The sequence below is a fragment of the Canis lupus genome, chromosome 13 (assembly GCF_048164855.1).
Source record: "Canis lupus baileyi chromosome 13, mCanLup2.hap1, whole genome shotgun sequence".
NCBI classification, from domain to species: Eukaryota; Metazoa; Chordata; class Mammalia; order Carnivora; family Canidae; genus Canis; species Canis lupus.
Genome location: NC_132850.1, coordinates 45,061,078 through 45,077,103, shown reverse-complemented (window position 1 = coordinate 45,077,103; position 16,026 = coordinate 45,061,078). Strand labels below are relative to the sequence as shown.

The 16,026-nt window shown below is 34.9% G+C and overlaps 1 protein-coding gene across 4 annotated transcripts in view; it reads right to left on the bottom strand.

The window, feature by feature from the left end:
* ABCE1 (ATP binding cassette subfamily E member 1) overlaps positions 1–16,026 on the bottom strand; it is a 32,151-nt gene that overhangs the window by 15,064 nt on the left and 1,061 nt on the right. For all 4 annotated transcript variants that reach the window (XM_072773440.1, XM_072773441.1, XM_072773438.1 and 1 more), the window contains exons 2-9: positions 10,218–10,351; positions 9,072–9,157; positions 5,827–5,924; positions 4,445–4,562; positions 3,717–3,854; positions 3,510–3,579; positions 3,188–3,284; positions 2,518–2,607 (exon numbers count right to left, since the gene is read on the bottom strand). In XM_072773440.1, the coding sequence (XP_072629541.1) occupies positions 2,518–2,607; positions 3,188–3,284; positions 3,510–3,579; positions 3,717–3,854; positions 4,445–4,562; positions 5,827–5,924; positions 9,072–9,157; positions 10,218–10,320 (800 nt within the window). In that variant the 5' untranslated portion in view covers positions 10,321–10,351. The remainder of the gene's footprint in view (positions 1–2,517; positions 2,608–3,187; positions 3,285–3,509; positions 3,580–3,716; positions 3,855–4,444; positions 4,563–5,826; positions 5,925–9,071; positions 9,158–10,217; positions 10,352–16,026) is intronic.

Genomic DNA, 16,026 nt, shown 5'->3' with positions numbered 1-16,026 from the left:
GATGTGGGCCTCAATCCTACCTATGACTCTGAAATCATGACCTGAGCTGAAACCAACACAACAGTCTGATGCTTAACTGACTGAGCCACCTGGACACTCCCTGAACATTTTACATAGTAAGATTATGTCACCTGGTTGTAAATTACTTTCCTTTTAGTTCTTTATTAAAAAAAAAAAAAAAAATGTGTGTAAGTAGATGTTATCTGTGACTTTCATAATAAGGGAACATAAAAATATTTTATAAAAAGGGAGTAAGGTTGGGAAATACTGACTTGACTGCTTGTATATTCTTCTCTTTACCAGATTATGAAGTCTTTGAATATATTCTTATATTCTTCAAAGAGTCTATCATAATGCCCAGGCCTATATATGAAGTAAAAATATTTGGCTCAACTAAGATTGTGTCTTTATCACGGATATTTTAAGTTTCTTTTTTTTTTCTTTAAAGATTTTATTTATTTATTCATGAGAGACACACAGAGAGAGAGAGAGAGAGGCAGAAACAATGCAGGAAGCCTGCTTCTCCCTCTGCCTGTGTTTCTGCCTCTCTCTCTCTCTCTCTCTGTGTCTCTCATGAATAAATAAATAAATAAAATCTTTAAAAAAAAGTATATATGTGGATCACTATTTCCTTTAAGAATCTAAGGAGTCAAATTTTTCACTTCAGAAAACTTCTCAGCCTTGTCAGGGCTTTATTTTTCAGACCCCTATTAAAATATATGTAAATTTCTCCTCATTCTATTCTCTAAACTTCCCTTCTGCACTCAATCTGAGTTCAATTTCAATCTCTGCTGCATTCTGGTAATTTACACAAATCAAGTTTTCAGGTTTTTCTTTTTTTTCTTTTTAAGATTTTACTTATTTATTCATGACAGACACAAAGAGAGACAGGCAGAGACACAGACAAAAGGAGAAGCAGGCTCCATGCAGGGAGCCTGACGTGGAACTCAATCCCGGGTCTCCACGATCACACCCCAGGCTGAAGGTGGTGCTAAACCGCTGGACCACTGGGGCTGTCCACTGGGGCTGGCCACTTTTCAGGTTTCTAATGCTCTTTTCTACTGTCCTTTTTTTTTTCTTTCTTTTTTCTTTTCTACTGTCCTTAACCTGCCCAAGCTGTCCAGTGAATTTCTAATGTCACAGCTATACTTTCTAAAGCTGTTTGGGTTTTTGAACACTTACCTATTGCCTTTTTGTGGTACCATATTCTTAGAATTTTGTATCCTTTTGTTTTTATTTTAGATACTATTATTTTGCCGTTTCTTTGAGAATGTCACCTGAGACATTCCTGAAGGTCTAATCCTGTTGTCTGTTGTGTATACTGATTCATTTGCAGAAGGTTTCCTCATCATTTGGATCATGAGTTTTTCTTGTGGGAATCGTGTGACCAGGGTTAAAGGTGTTATCTCTGCAGAGTGCTTTTATATTTGCTTCTGCTAGGTATCATAGGACTAATGATTCTAGGACCCTCTTTTTATTACTTTCTTACCGTGAAGAGTTTAGATTCCCGTTTATATAAATTTATAAATTTTAATTCCATATCCATGTAAGCTTATAATAAATGAATATATTTGAAGGGGAGCCATCCCTCCACTCTTGACATCTTCACATGCTTGCCTTTTGCTGAGAAAACAGTTATTTGAGAGTCCTGGCATTTTGTATGTGATAATCAAATATAAGGCTTTGTATTCTGCTCACAAGTGGTTGTTAAAGCCCCAGACCCATTACAGATGAATAATATCCCCCAGAAAAATCTGTTTCCTGGTCTTTTCTCTTTAATGTATAGTTTTCTCTTTGGTTTTGATCCCTAGGGATTTCTCCTACATTCTTATTATTTTGGCTATGCATTAAATGCTATGCATTAAATCAGTTACTAAGGAGGGGCATAGAAAATGCTACATACAACATGATCCGTGGGTTTTGGCTATAGCTCTGCCATGCAGTAGATTTGTAACCTAGAACAGATAACTACTTTTTCTGACCTTAAACTTCTTCATCTACAAAATGGGAATACTACCTAAAGACTATGAGGCTCAAATAAAAGAATGGATTTAAAAATTCTACAAATTACAAAAGCACCCCATAAACACAGGGTGGCTGTGATTATTTAACAGGTTAAGAGATGTCTGGAGTTCAGTAACACCCTGAACAACCAGAATTACTCTGGTGATCCTTATAATGTTCTAAATTTTGTGTGTTCGAGTGACATATCCACTTGAGGATCTGGTAAAAGCTAAGGATCTGCCTTCCAGAAATCAATACATAGATGCCAAAACTTTCGTATCATTTCAGAGTATCCCCAGAGTATTACCTGGACACAGGCATGGTAGTAAGTAAATCTTGTATTAAGAACCTCTATTCTAGATAGAAGATAGTAATTTTAACTGCTTGCTCTAAATAACCAAAATAGAAAACATACATATGTATAGGACATTGATGATCCCAGTGTTTAATCTCCAGAAGTTTGTGTAAAACTCCCAAACAAATAATATAGATATATACCAAATCTGTACTTACCTATCTGGATTTATTAGAGATCGTATAGTGATAGCAGCCTTTAAACGCTGCTTGACATCTAGGTAACTAGAAGGTTCATCAAACATGAAACTATGAAAAAGAAAAGCAAATATAGTAATTTGCAAGACAAATATAATTTTCTCTTACGTGATATTTTAAATCCCTGTAACACAGTTTCTGACTTAACCAAAACAATAATCTCCTCTTACACTCATGAGGAGCCCATTGCCTAAGGGTAAGAACTTCTGTATTCTGTTCAGAATTAAAAAGAAGAAAAAAAATTTTGGAAGCAGAGCTGCATATCAAGTCTGGGGAGAGACTCTCAGCTTAGGGTAACTTACAAATTATTATCTCCTCATGAAAAATATTCCAATATAGTCTGACGTAATTTAGGGATGTTTCTCTTTGTTAGCTGATGTCAGTTGCATTAAAACAAGTAAGAGTTTTTGAAAAGGAGGGCATTGCACAGAATTATAGAATATTTTGTGGAAAAGTCCATTGGATGCCAGAATTGAAATGTGGACAACTGTTTCCATATCTTACCTCAAAAGCAGAACCTCAGATATTATTTCTTTTTAATTTCTCTCAAATGCACTGCTTTATTAGCAGTATTACAAATGAAGACTCTAACATAAGGATTATGATATACAAAAGGTATAAAACAACCTACATATCAGCTTTCTGTATGCAAACGACAGCACAAGCAAATCTCTGCAACTCTCCTCCTGAAAGATCTTCAACATTTCGTTCTTTTAGATGGGTTAAATCTACAAAGAACATAGAGGCATTGTGTTCAATGTTGTTTTATTTTACCTCTTCTAGGCAAAATCATTCTGGGTGTGAATGATATTTCAGTTGAAATATCGTGTTAACACAGAACTTAAATACAACAATTAGAGATTTTCCCATTTATTTCAGCAATCCATAAAAAAGGTGTCCGTCTTTATAAGTCAAGTTCAGGGCCAATTGAATCAAGTTCAGGTTCAACTTACCAAGCTGCTGACATACAATTGCTTGTGTCTTTGTTTCATCCTTTCGGTCCAAAATAGACCCCACTGTCCCCTGTCATAATATACCAGAAATAGTTAACTACTACTTTTCTTCAATATTAAAATGAGTTACAAAGGAAAACAAGTTTAGTTTAATACACCTCCACAAATACCTATAATATATAAATTTCCTCTTAAAGAGCAACTGACCTTTGCAGCCTTTGGAATCTGGTCTACATACTGAGGTTTGATAATGGCTTTTAAGTCATCTTCTAGAATCTTGGTAAAATAATTTTGCAATTCCGATCCACGGAAGTAAGTCAAAATTTCTTGCCAATCAGGTGGATCCTAGAAATACAATGATCTGAATTTAACAATACATAATAATGCAAAAAAAGATGACTTCTACAGTTGAAGTCCTGAACAACATGGGTAAATTGTTTTTTTAATTCAAGTACTGTAAACATATTTTTTCTTCCTTAGGATTTACTCTGTAACATTATCTTTTCTTCAGCTTACTTTACTGTAAGGATACAATACATAATACACAAAATATGTAACTGTTTATGTTCTTGCTAAAGCTTTTGGTCAACAGTAGACTATTAATAGTTAAGTTTTTGGGAAGTCAAGTTATATACAAATTTTTTACTGTACGTGAGGGTGTCAGCAGCTCGAACACCTGCATTGTTCAAGGGGCCAATTCTATATCCAAATAGAATCATCTGTACTTTAAAACTTCTAAAATAGTTTAAGGAAACTCAGATTTGTCAGTTAAGTGGCATTAACAGATCCTAGTTAAAAAGAAGTTTAATCTATATATAGTTTCTCAGCATTAATTACTAATGTTGAAAGTAAGAACATTAAAAAAATTATATACTCTCCTTCAAAGTCTCATAAAACTGACCTAAGTATTCATTTTCATAAGGTGGTATACATACGTCATATTTTCCAAGGTTTGGCTTTTGCTTTCCTGCTAAAATTTTTAAAGCAGTTGACTTTCCAATTCCATTAGTTCCAACTAATCCCAAAACTTCACCTGGACGAGGGATAGGCAACCTGTCATAAGTACACACACACAAAAAAATAAAACAACTTGGACTTAGGTAAAAAAGCTACATAATATTAGAATCATGTATTTTAATGCACTTGCACTCCATACACATCCATTAATGAGCTAAGAGATATATGCCAGATAGTACTGGCTATTAGAGAAAAACAAAACAAAACAAAAAAGCCAAGATTAACCTAAATTGTTAATTGTTAGAAATGCATCCATGGGGATCCCTGGGTGGCGCAGCGGTTTGGCGCCTGCCTTTGGCCCAGGATGTGATCCTGGAGACCCGGGATCGAATCCCATGTCGGGCTCCCGGTGCATGGAGCCTGCTTCTCTCTCTGCCTATGTCTCTGCCTCTCTCTCTCTCTGTGTGTGACTATCATAAATAAATAAATAAATAAATAAATAAATAAATAAATAAACAAACAAACAAATAATAAAATTTATTAAAAAAAAAAAAGAAATGCATCCATGACCAGTATTACTCCAAATTTTATTTTTCAGTTTTCATTCAAGTCCATTCTAAAGTAATTCTCCTTTGCATAGAAGGTTGTTTTAATGTATAACCAAATGCTTTGGTACAAAATTACATAGCAGGTGCAACCTCACACTGTCTTTTCTTTTCTTTTTTTTTTTTTTGGCCTGCCATTTACTTACAAGGAGAAAAGTACCACATCAACCAGACATATCCCACTTCACTCTCCCTGTTGTAGTAGGCTCTTTAAAGCTGGCAGGTTGAGAAATACCTTTTTATTAATTAAATCTAGACTCCCAGATTCAAATTATCAGTGTTCTGCAGATTAAAAACCTTGAAGAATTCCTGTGATTTAACAATATATGTCCAAGTTCAGAGTAATATTCTCTGTAGATGAGATTCATGGATATATAAGAGAGAACAAGTTCCTTTAAAAGTTATTTTGGGAACGGGGGTATTACCAATAGTGATTGTCAACCCCACTTGCATATTCAAATCACCTGGGAGCTCTTACAACTTACTGAGGTCTAGACCCTATTATCTAGGGATATGACCTAATTCAACTGGGCTGAAACTGAGGTATTAGTTTTTTAAAAGAAATCCCAGGTAATTATAACGTTAGCCAGAATGAACTACCAACACATATAGTAATGATTCTGTATGATGTTATAGTTTTGCATCTTTCTTTAGTGGATGGTTAATACCTTTTCCCATTTTTATATTTCTCTGAAAATTCCAAATGTATTTTACTTTTGACCAAAGTAAAGAGGAATGTTAACTTGAAAATATACCTGTGAAGTTTGAAGGCATTGGCACAATATCGATGTGTCGTTTCTTTTTCCAAGTTGCTTGGTAAATTGACAATTGATAAGGCGCCAAAGGGACATTTCTGTTATTTAAAGTAAAGAATTATGCGTTAATTTTTAGAAATATACACATGAAAAAAAAAAAAAAAGAAAAGAAATATACACATGACTGGGCCCCTGGGTGGCTCAGTCAGATAAGTATCAGACTCTTGATTTGGCTTGGGTCATGATCCCGGGGTTGTGGGATCAAGCCCTATGTCAGGCTCTGTGCTCAGTGGGGGGTCCGCTTGAGATTCTCTTCCCCCATGTACTCTCTCAAAAATAAATGAATAGGGCAGCCCCGGTGGCGCAGCGGTTTAGTGCAGCCTGCAGCCCGAGGTGGGATCCTGGAGACCTGGGATCAAGTCCCCTACATGGAGCCTGCTTCTCCCTCTGCTTGTGTCTCTGCTTCTCTCTCTCTCTCTCTGTGTGTCTCTATGAATAAATAAATAAAATCTTAAAAAAAAAAAAGAATAAATCTTAAAATGTATGTATATATATATATATGTGTATATATATACACACACACACACACACACACAACTAAAATAGATATGTTAAGAATATTTTTATAAGCAATCTTCTAAATGTGGGAATTATGGGGCACCTGGCTGGCTCAGTTAAGAGTATGTGACTCTTGATCTTGGGGGTCATGAGTTTGAGCCCCACATTGGGTGCAGAGTGTGAAAAAAAAAAACAAAAAACTTAAACTCACACCCAAATGTGGGAATTTGACAAAGATGTAAAATATCGATTCATTTATTTTTACTTAAAAAAATAAAAGTTAAGTTATTTGAAAGCAAGAATCATATTAACTAGTTTTCTCCCTTAGTGACTGGCATACTTTTAGACTTTAATATAGGTTTAATACTTACTGAAAAACCTTACAAAAATGTAGGGTATTTTTTTCTCTACTTTTCTTTTAAACATTATTAGATGAGGCTAAGTAGTAAGATAAAACATGGTTACTGAGTATGTCATTCCATATTCAGTTGATGACAGATACCTTCTCATTACTTCCTTCTTCATATCTTCATATGCTTTCTTTTCTACTTTGTAGAAAAAGTCTATTTGGGTCTATTTGTGTTCCATTAACAGCATAAAATATTTGCACAGACCAACGATTAAAGTCTTTCCATTGAGGGTTTTAATCATCTCATATGAAAAAAAAAAACCCTTTATATTCTAATTGAGTAAATTCACATTAAAAAAATTAACTCACAGCAAAATCTACTCAAATAACAGTTGATTATCAATCACATAACTGTCTAAGGTACAAGAATGGCAAGAACCAGAAGGTTACTGAAGCTCATCACCGTGACTAGAAAAACCTCCCAGAAAACTATATAAAGGTACATCAAAAGAATATAACCTCAGATTAGAGATTTGTTGAGCAGAAATGTTCAATGAGCTGAAGGGATCAATTCAAAAGTCTTTGAATACAAAGATTTCAGTCAATTCTCATTTTATAAGTTATAAGAACACAGAGAATTAAAAAACAAGAACAAAAATCTTACATTCTAACAAATTACCACTCTCTAACCAGAACTATTAATTCTTTACATAAGATAGTTTTCTGTCAGTGCAGTTACTGCCATTTACGGAAATTTTCTATTATTCCCAATGTACATAAAATATTTACAGGTTGCAAAGTAATATAGACTTCTTTAAATCTACAAAAAAAAAAATCCATACTGTTTCATCTAAGGTACGTTTTAATTAAAAATGTATCTTAGTGTTCAGAAGGTATTTAATATCTCCACCCCCAAACAGATTCATCACATCAGTATGTTTTCAGCCACTAAAAGTGTATTTCTCCAAATTTTGGAATCCCCTTTTTTATAGCAGTAAAGAAGAAAACAGGGCAGAAGATAATAGATCATTCAAAATCAGATCTCTGGAACCATCAACACTGATAGGCATATAATAAGAGATTCGTAAATGTTTGCTAGAAGGAGTATTTCCTGATTATATTTTCAAAACAAGGGAAAACACTTTCAGATACCAATGAAGTCTTTCTGGATACTTAACTAAGGATTCAGAAACCAATGTACAATACGCATAAGCCTTATTAGAATCAGTAACAGGGTGGTATCCATACTCTGATAAAGTTGCTTTCTTTTTTTTTTTTTAATTTTTTTTTAACTTTTTTTTATTTATTTAGGATAGGCACACAGTGTAGAGAGAGAGAGGCAGAGACACAGGCAGAGGGAGAAGCAGGCTCCATGCACCGGGAGCCCAACGTGGGACTCGATCCCGGATATCCAGGACCGCGCCCTGGGCCAAAGGCAGGCGCCAAACCGCTGCGCCACCCAGGGATCCCTAAAGTTGCTTTCTAAATAAAAATATTATCTACAAATAAAAATACCTATAATAAGAATAAAATGTACTGGTTCCTAAATAACATTTATGAACTAATTTTGGTGATCATTTTAAGGTCAAAAGCCCTAACCAAACTATTCAGTGCAACAAAAACTAATTGAGGCATTTTGAAAAATTACTGTGATAACTCCAACAGAAGAATGTATAATATAGCAGAAGCATTAAGGATCAGGTTAAATTAAAACAATTTTGGCTGTATGCATTTCTATTTAAAATGTGTGATTTACAATTAAATACAGACTCAAAAATATTGTATGTCATATGACTCATACTTTTTATATTTATATTTCTAAGAAGTACCTATAAAAACATGGGGAAGAATGTCCTTTTCATAAAATGGTGCAAAAAAAAAGAGAAATTAATTTTTGTTGGAAATGGCTTTCCAAAGTTGAGTATGGCAAGGATAACTTTTTTTTTAAAGATTTATTTTTTTTTAATTTTTTTTTTTTTATTCGTGAGAGAGAGAGAGAGAGAGGGGCAGAGACACAGGAGGAGGGAGAAGCAGGCTCCATGCTGGGAGCCCGACGTGGGACTCAATCCCGGCACCCCAGGATCGTGCCCTGGGCCAAAGGCAGGCGCCAAACCGCTGAGCCACCCAGGGATCCCCGGCAAGGATAACTTTTATAGGGAGGTTTAATTAATTCAAAAAGCAACAATATTAGATTACTGATAGAATACCATCCTCCTAAATCTACTTTTTTTAATAAACTGCTTTATATTTTGCCTCTTTAAAAATAGTTATAATGTATTCAGAATTTTCTGACTTCTTCAGGTTCCAAATTTGACCCCAAAATTAATATATCACTTACCTTAATACAAATACCACAACCAATACAAAGGGTTTCAGAAATCCATGCTATTTTGCTCTGGGGTGTAACCTCTATGCATAATTTTCCTGGCAAAGGAAAAGACAGAGTTATTTCCCTGCCATTTGAATTTTCTGAACATTGTTATATAGGTAATTCTGGTTCCAAATCTTCATATAAAAGCAGATTTCCAAAAACAAAGGCCACACAAAGAAATACAACTGAGATAATATCCTAAAAAACCAGTGCTTTTTGAGGATTTTAACATAATTAATATATATTAATTTACTAACGGGGAAGAAAATATGCTCATAAATAAAACTTGGCAAATCCTAAACAGTTTTACTTTAAATTTTTTTTGAAGTTTATTTATTTAAGTAATCTCTACCCCCAATGTGAGGCTCATGACCCTGAGTTCAAGAATCACATGCTCTTCTGACTGAGCCAGGTAGGTGCCCATAAACTAGTTTTATTTTTAAGCTATCTGACCTGAATATTTAATTCACAAAATATGCCTTAGAAATGATAATGTACACCAGAGGAGGAATAGAATACATTAGCTAATTCAGTGAAGCTCCAAAAAGTTATGTAGTCATCCAATATACACACGAAATTAAACTTGGCATTAGGGATATTAATAATGGAATTTCTAAATAGCATGTAGACTAAGTTTCTTTTAAGATTTAAAAAGCTTACACCTCACTAGTACACTTACTTTAACATAGCCCTTAAAGACTACCAATAATTCTGAATTGTTTTAAATTTACTTAATCTAGAAAATATAGCAAAGCCTCATGAATTAGCCATTCTTACTAAGTTATTTATTATTGCTTTTTAAAATTAGAATACTATCAAAAACAAATATATTGGTAGTTCTTTCTTCATGAAAAGTATAGAACTTTTCCAAAACAGTAAGAATCTCAGTAACAAACTGATTTTATAGTCAGTGAACTTTAAAAAATATGGATACTGTTATTCTAGCATTAACAAAAATGGGATCATTTAGTCACAAAGCAGTAAAAGAAATTTAGAAGAAAATCTGGTCTTAGCTCCATGTTTTAAAGAAACTAATAGGAAAATGGCATATGCCTACAGAACTATAAAGCCAATTTACTTTTTTAAAAACCTCTTATCCATAGAACAGCTTACCCATTCGAACCACAGGGCAACTCTTTTTGCACTCCTGCCGACATTTCTTAGGTTTACATTTGTCATGGTTGACAATAGCAATTCTTGTTAATTTATCTGCCATAATTCGAAGAAAGTAAGAATATCCAGCTCTTCTATTAAAGAAAAATCAACAAAATTATGGCACAGTCAATGTAATTAGTTAAGAGAAATGAGTCATAGGCATAAAAATTAGAACATAAATTATCACTACATTCAGATACGATTAACTGGAACTACTGGAAAAACTAGTGAAAGCAAGAAAATAATTTAGTAAGATTGAAAAAACAGAATTTTACATATATACTACTAATCAGAAGATTTATATAAAGAAAGAAAAAACACCCATTTTCAATGGTCATAAAAAAGATCTAGGAATCAACTAACAAAGATACATCCATGTGAGGAAAACTTTCAAACCACAACTGAAAAACATAAAAGACCTGAACAAATAGAATTTCATACTACTTCAGTTTTTACAATTATATAGTAGTCATACCAGAAATTTCAACCTTCCCCAAATTTAATTCAATTTAAAGGGAAAAAAATAAACTAGATAAACCAAGCTGAAAGCTCTTATGCAAAAAGAATGGCTAGGAAGAGGAAAAAGAGCAAAGGGGATGTGGGAAACTACACGACAGATGGACAAAAATGATATAGGATCTCCACAATTGATATTGACACCAGTGTCTTAGTATAGTCCAATAAAACAGAATAGAAGGAGCTGATGTGAAGAACTAACACATAATAAAGATGTTTACTCTTCTCTCAAGTATTACTTCATGTCATATTTGACTATTAATGATGCTACTAATGGAAATTATTAAGATTATGACCATGATGTTAAGGGACAAAAATAAAAACTGCATTTCTCTGGAAATTTATAATACGGCCAAGATGAATTTTATGCTAATCGCATTAAAATTAAAAGATCAAGGTATCATAAAATATAGACTGTGTTCACTTTTAAAGCTTTTCTAAGTCTTGATAATTAACAATGCCATCAATTATGCAACTAAGGTCAAAGTGAACTTAAAAATCTTCTACAGAAAAAAAAAATCTTCTACAGTATTAGACTTAATGACAGATATCAATTTTCTCAGAATGGTGATTAAAGTAAATAATTCCAAAAATTATCTTAAAATTCTAGGTTGTTCCAGTATGTAATAGGAGAACCTGAAGCCAAAAGACTACCCACTGACCAAAACAATTTGTTCTATCAAGGGCTGTATTCCTCAATTCTGATTTTTTTTTTTAATTTTTTATTTATTTATGATAGTCACAGAGAGAGAGAGAGAGAGAGAGAGAGAGAGGCAGAGACACAGGCAGAGGGAGAAGCAGGCTCCATGCACCGGGAGCCCGACGTGGGATTCGATCCTGGGTCTCCAGGATCGCGCCCTGGGCCAAAGGCAGGCGCCAAACCGCTGCACCACCCAGGGATCCCTGATTTTTTTTTTTTAACCGACTGCTTCCCCTTCCAGACCTCTGTCATTCTCACACCCTGAAATACTATTAGGCTTGGAGAGTGGTAAGAGTTCCTGCTCCTCAGTGCTGCTCCCAGACTATCTCCTCTCTCTCTCTCCTCACTAAAGTCAGCTATTGCCTCTCAGATCATCCAACTGCTTTAGACATTTACTGACCATCAAATCACTCCCTCCCAATTTGAAGATTTCTGCCCTTGGCTAACTTTCACTTTCTCTTGATTTTAATATGTTCACTGATATTTCTTGTCTTCTTAGTCCAGTAAGCTTTCTTCTCCAGTGACCTTTCTTTCAATCTCCTAAGCCCTTCATTCTTTGGGGGGAAATCTTTGATCTTGTTATTACCAATAACTGCAATCCTTCTATAACCTCCACATCAAATACCCCATTCTCCAACTACCACTCCTATTTTTCAGTTTACCCCTGTCATACCCAACAGCCCAACAACTCTTTGACTTTCTCCCTTCTCTAAACCAACTATCATTATCTCTTGATTCTACCACATTTCCATTGTCCGTCAGCTCTTATCTCTTCACACCCCTCTGTACCCCAGCTAAAATTTCTTTGTCAATGATTTACACCCTTAACTACAACCTGGTTACATACAACTCTTTCCCTGTACTCAAAAAGCTGAAAATGCGTAGACAAAGAAGCGAAGCCATGCTGACTAGTGTCATTTCAAGTGAACCCTTATGCCAACCAAACCCTTATACTTCCAAAGTGAAGTCCACTTGCACACTCAAAGACATCTGCTAAGGGGAATGTTCTAACAATTCTCTCTCCTGTCTTTCACATCATCAATTATTCTTGCCAATAACTCGTTCCTATTAGCATTCAAACTTTCTATTATCTGGCCCCATCTTTCCCCATTGCTTTATTTCTCTTTCCTTTTATACAGGACTACTTGAAGGAGTTGCCTACAGTGTTCCAAACTTGTATGTATTTTTTCTGGACTCCATTTCAGACTTCAATGCCCATGATTCCATCAAAACAGTTTATCAGGTCATCGCTACTCTATACATGGGTAAAACAAATAGTTAATTAACAGTTCTTAATTTACTTGAACACCTATTGTATCTGACACAAATTATGACTTTTTCCTACTAGATAGAAACCCTTTCTTAACTTGGTTCTAGGACACAGCACTAATCTGGTTTTCCTCCTATTTTCTTGGTTACTTCACCTCATCCTCTAGGCTAAAAGTTGAGAGTGCTCTAATACTCAGTCACATTTTTGATCTATATTCATTTTTATGAATGAATATTCATAAATATTCACCTTATATAATCAAAATTCACCTTATATTCATAAGGTATTGTCTTCTGATCTCTTGGCTTTAAATCCTACTTATATGCTGTTAATTCCTAAATTTCTATCTCTACTCAGGATACCTCTCCTAACTCTAAACTTGTATATCCACCTGACTATCCAACATCTCTTCCTGGAGGTCTGTACGCATCTCCCAAATTCAATTCCTAAAGTTCTCAACAAAATTTGTTTCTCTAGCAGTCTTGCCAATTCTGTTATTTTTTTTTTAAAGATTTTATTTATTTATTCATGAGACACAGAGAGAGAGAGACAGACAGACAGACAGACAGACACAGGCAGATGGAGAAGCAGGCTCCATGCAGGGAGCCTGATGTGGGACTCAATCCCAGGTCTCCAGGATCAGGCCCTGGGCCGAAGGCGGCACTAAACCGCTGAGCCACCCAGACTGCCCATTGCCAATTCTGTTAAATGACAATTCTAGTCTTTCACTCACTCAAGCTAAAACCCTTGAAGTTATCTTTTACAAGCCACAACAGCAAATTCTGTCCAATTTATCTTCATGAATCTGACTTCTCACTCTGATCTAAGCCACTATTATTCTTTATCTGTGTTACTCTAATAGCTCCCTATCATGTCTCTTTACTTTACTCTTAACTTTTTTCTAATCTGACTTTTGACAGTTCCTTCTTACTACAAAAGCCAGGATGATCCTTTGTAAATGTAAGCCAGATCATGTCACTCTACTCAAAGTCCTACAATAGCTTCCCTACTCAAAGTAAAAGCCAAAGTTCTTAAAATAACTAATGAGGTATTGATCAACCTCTATTAGTTTCCGATCTCATCTCTAACTACTTTAGCTCTAGTTCATTCTGCTCTAGCCACACTGGCTCCTTGTTCTTAGCATATGTTCTTGCTTAGCATGTTCTTGCTTCAGGGCATTGGCATTTTCTATTCCCTCTGCCTGTAATGCTATGCACCCTAGTGAGTTACAAGGGTCACTACTTCAAGTCTTCAGTGTCTATTTCTCAGGAAGCCTTCTCTAGTTATACTACCAAAAAATATACCCAAACTGCTTTTTTTCCCCTGATATTTCTCTTTGGCTCTTTCTACTATATTGCAGTTTATATTTCATATGTATGTGCACAAATGGTTTATGTAATATTTATTGTGTGTATATACATGCATTTATATACTTTTTCTCTACAGAATTTTTCCCACCCCAAGTAAAAGATACTCCATAATGAGGGCAAAGATTTGTCTATTCACCCCAGTGGTTACACTTGTGCCCAGCACATCATAAAAGCTCAAATATTTGTTGAACAAATGAGAAAATGAATTTAGATATAATTTTCTTAAATGTTATGATACCAGAAATATTTTAGTTATCAATACTTCACAGTGACAGCTATCCACTAAAGTATATACTGAAAAAAAAAATCACCCAAAAGCAGACTAAGTTATTTACGTAATTAACAGAACTACGGTTACTGACAGATCCACATTACCCCCTTAAAACCTTTAAAAATTGGTCCAGTTTTCATAGACTAGATGAGCAAGAAATTAAATGACTTCTGAATTGCTACAAAAAAGCTTTCGTTTTAAGTGACAACTCCCTGAAAACTGAAGAGTTAATTAGCTTTTAAAATAAAGCTGGACACCATACAAATTACGTGGTGAATGAATGTCATGAAGTCCTTTTTAGGGCAAATCTTTTAACACAAAATTGCTAAGATTTCTGCCAAACTACTAAAGTGTTTTATCTGATATTTCAAACCATTTCAAAAACCAAGTGACTGAAAGAGATGACTTACAGAATAAAACCATACCAGAAATAATAAGCTGATTTATATGAAATAGTAATAAATTAAAATGCATTTAAGAATAAAGAATATAGGGATCCCTGGGTGGCGCAGTGGTTTAGCGCCTGCCTTTGGCCCAGGGCGCGATCCTGGAGACCCGGGATCGAATCCCACGTCGGGCTCCCGGTGCATGGAGCCTGCTTCTCCCTCTGCCTGTGTCTCTGCCTCTCTCTCTCTCTCTCTCTCTGTGACTATCATAAATAAATAAAAATTAAAAAAAAAAAAAAAAGAATAAAGAATATAGATTCTTTGTGGAACTGTTACTTGTGTGAACACTATTGACTAAATTTATATATTATTTTCAAATTTTTAAGAATTGGGGAGGAGGTGGGATGCGTGGATGGCTCAGTGGTTGAGCGTTTCCCTTAGGCCCAGGATGTAATCATGGAGTCCCAAATTGGGCTCCCTGCAGGGAGCCTGCTTTTCCCTCTGCCTGTGTCTCTGCCTCACGTGAATAAATAAATAAGATCTTAAAAAAAAAAAAAAAAAGAACTGAGGAGAAGGGATCCCTACTTTCTTTTTCAATGACAGAGCACAGTGAAGTTGTGGAGGTGGTGGGGGGAGTGGAGTTTAATAAGAGAGTCTTAGAAACAAAGAGGAATTCGAAGGTATTTCAGATCTGAAAACAAACTGTGTTCAAAACAGGTATTCAAACAATGACCCTCACTGTCATTCTTCCAGCTGGGAGGAAAAAAAGGAAGTGAGAGGCATTATGGAAAGAAAGTATTTGCAGTCTGAGACCAAAATTATATCACCATGTGAAAGCACTTAAAAGACTGCTGTGAACAAATGATGCTTGATATCACATAAAACATTCCAACCTATGGTTACTGTAGGTTATTAGTCTTATAAAACATGTAAATGGGGAGTGGTGCAGAACTCGTCATTTCAGAGTCTTAAACTGAAGACATTTAGAAGGGGCACCAATTAATACCACTTTCTTTTTTCCCCTCAGAAATTGTATTAAATGTTCTTCCCAAGAAAATGTTTTTAATAGGCATAACAAGATTTTTAACACGAAAAAAAATACCCTTTTGGTACAAATAAAGATTCCTTGGTTGATACTGACAAAGCATTACTGTCAAGTAGCTGATACAGTATGAATATTCTCAGTATACGAGACAAATGTTCTGAAAAATGCAACACGAAATCCCACTATCATAAATGTCTAGCTAGCAGACC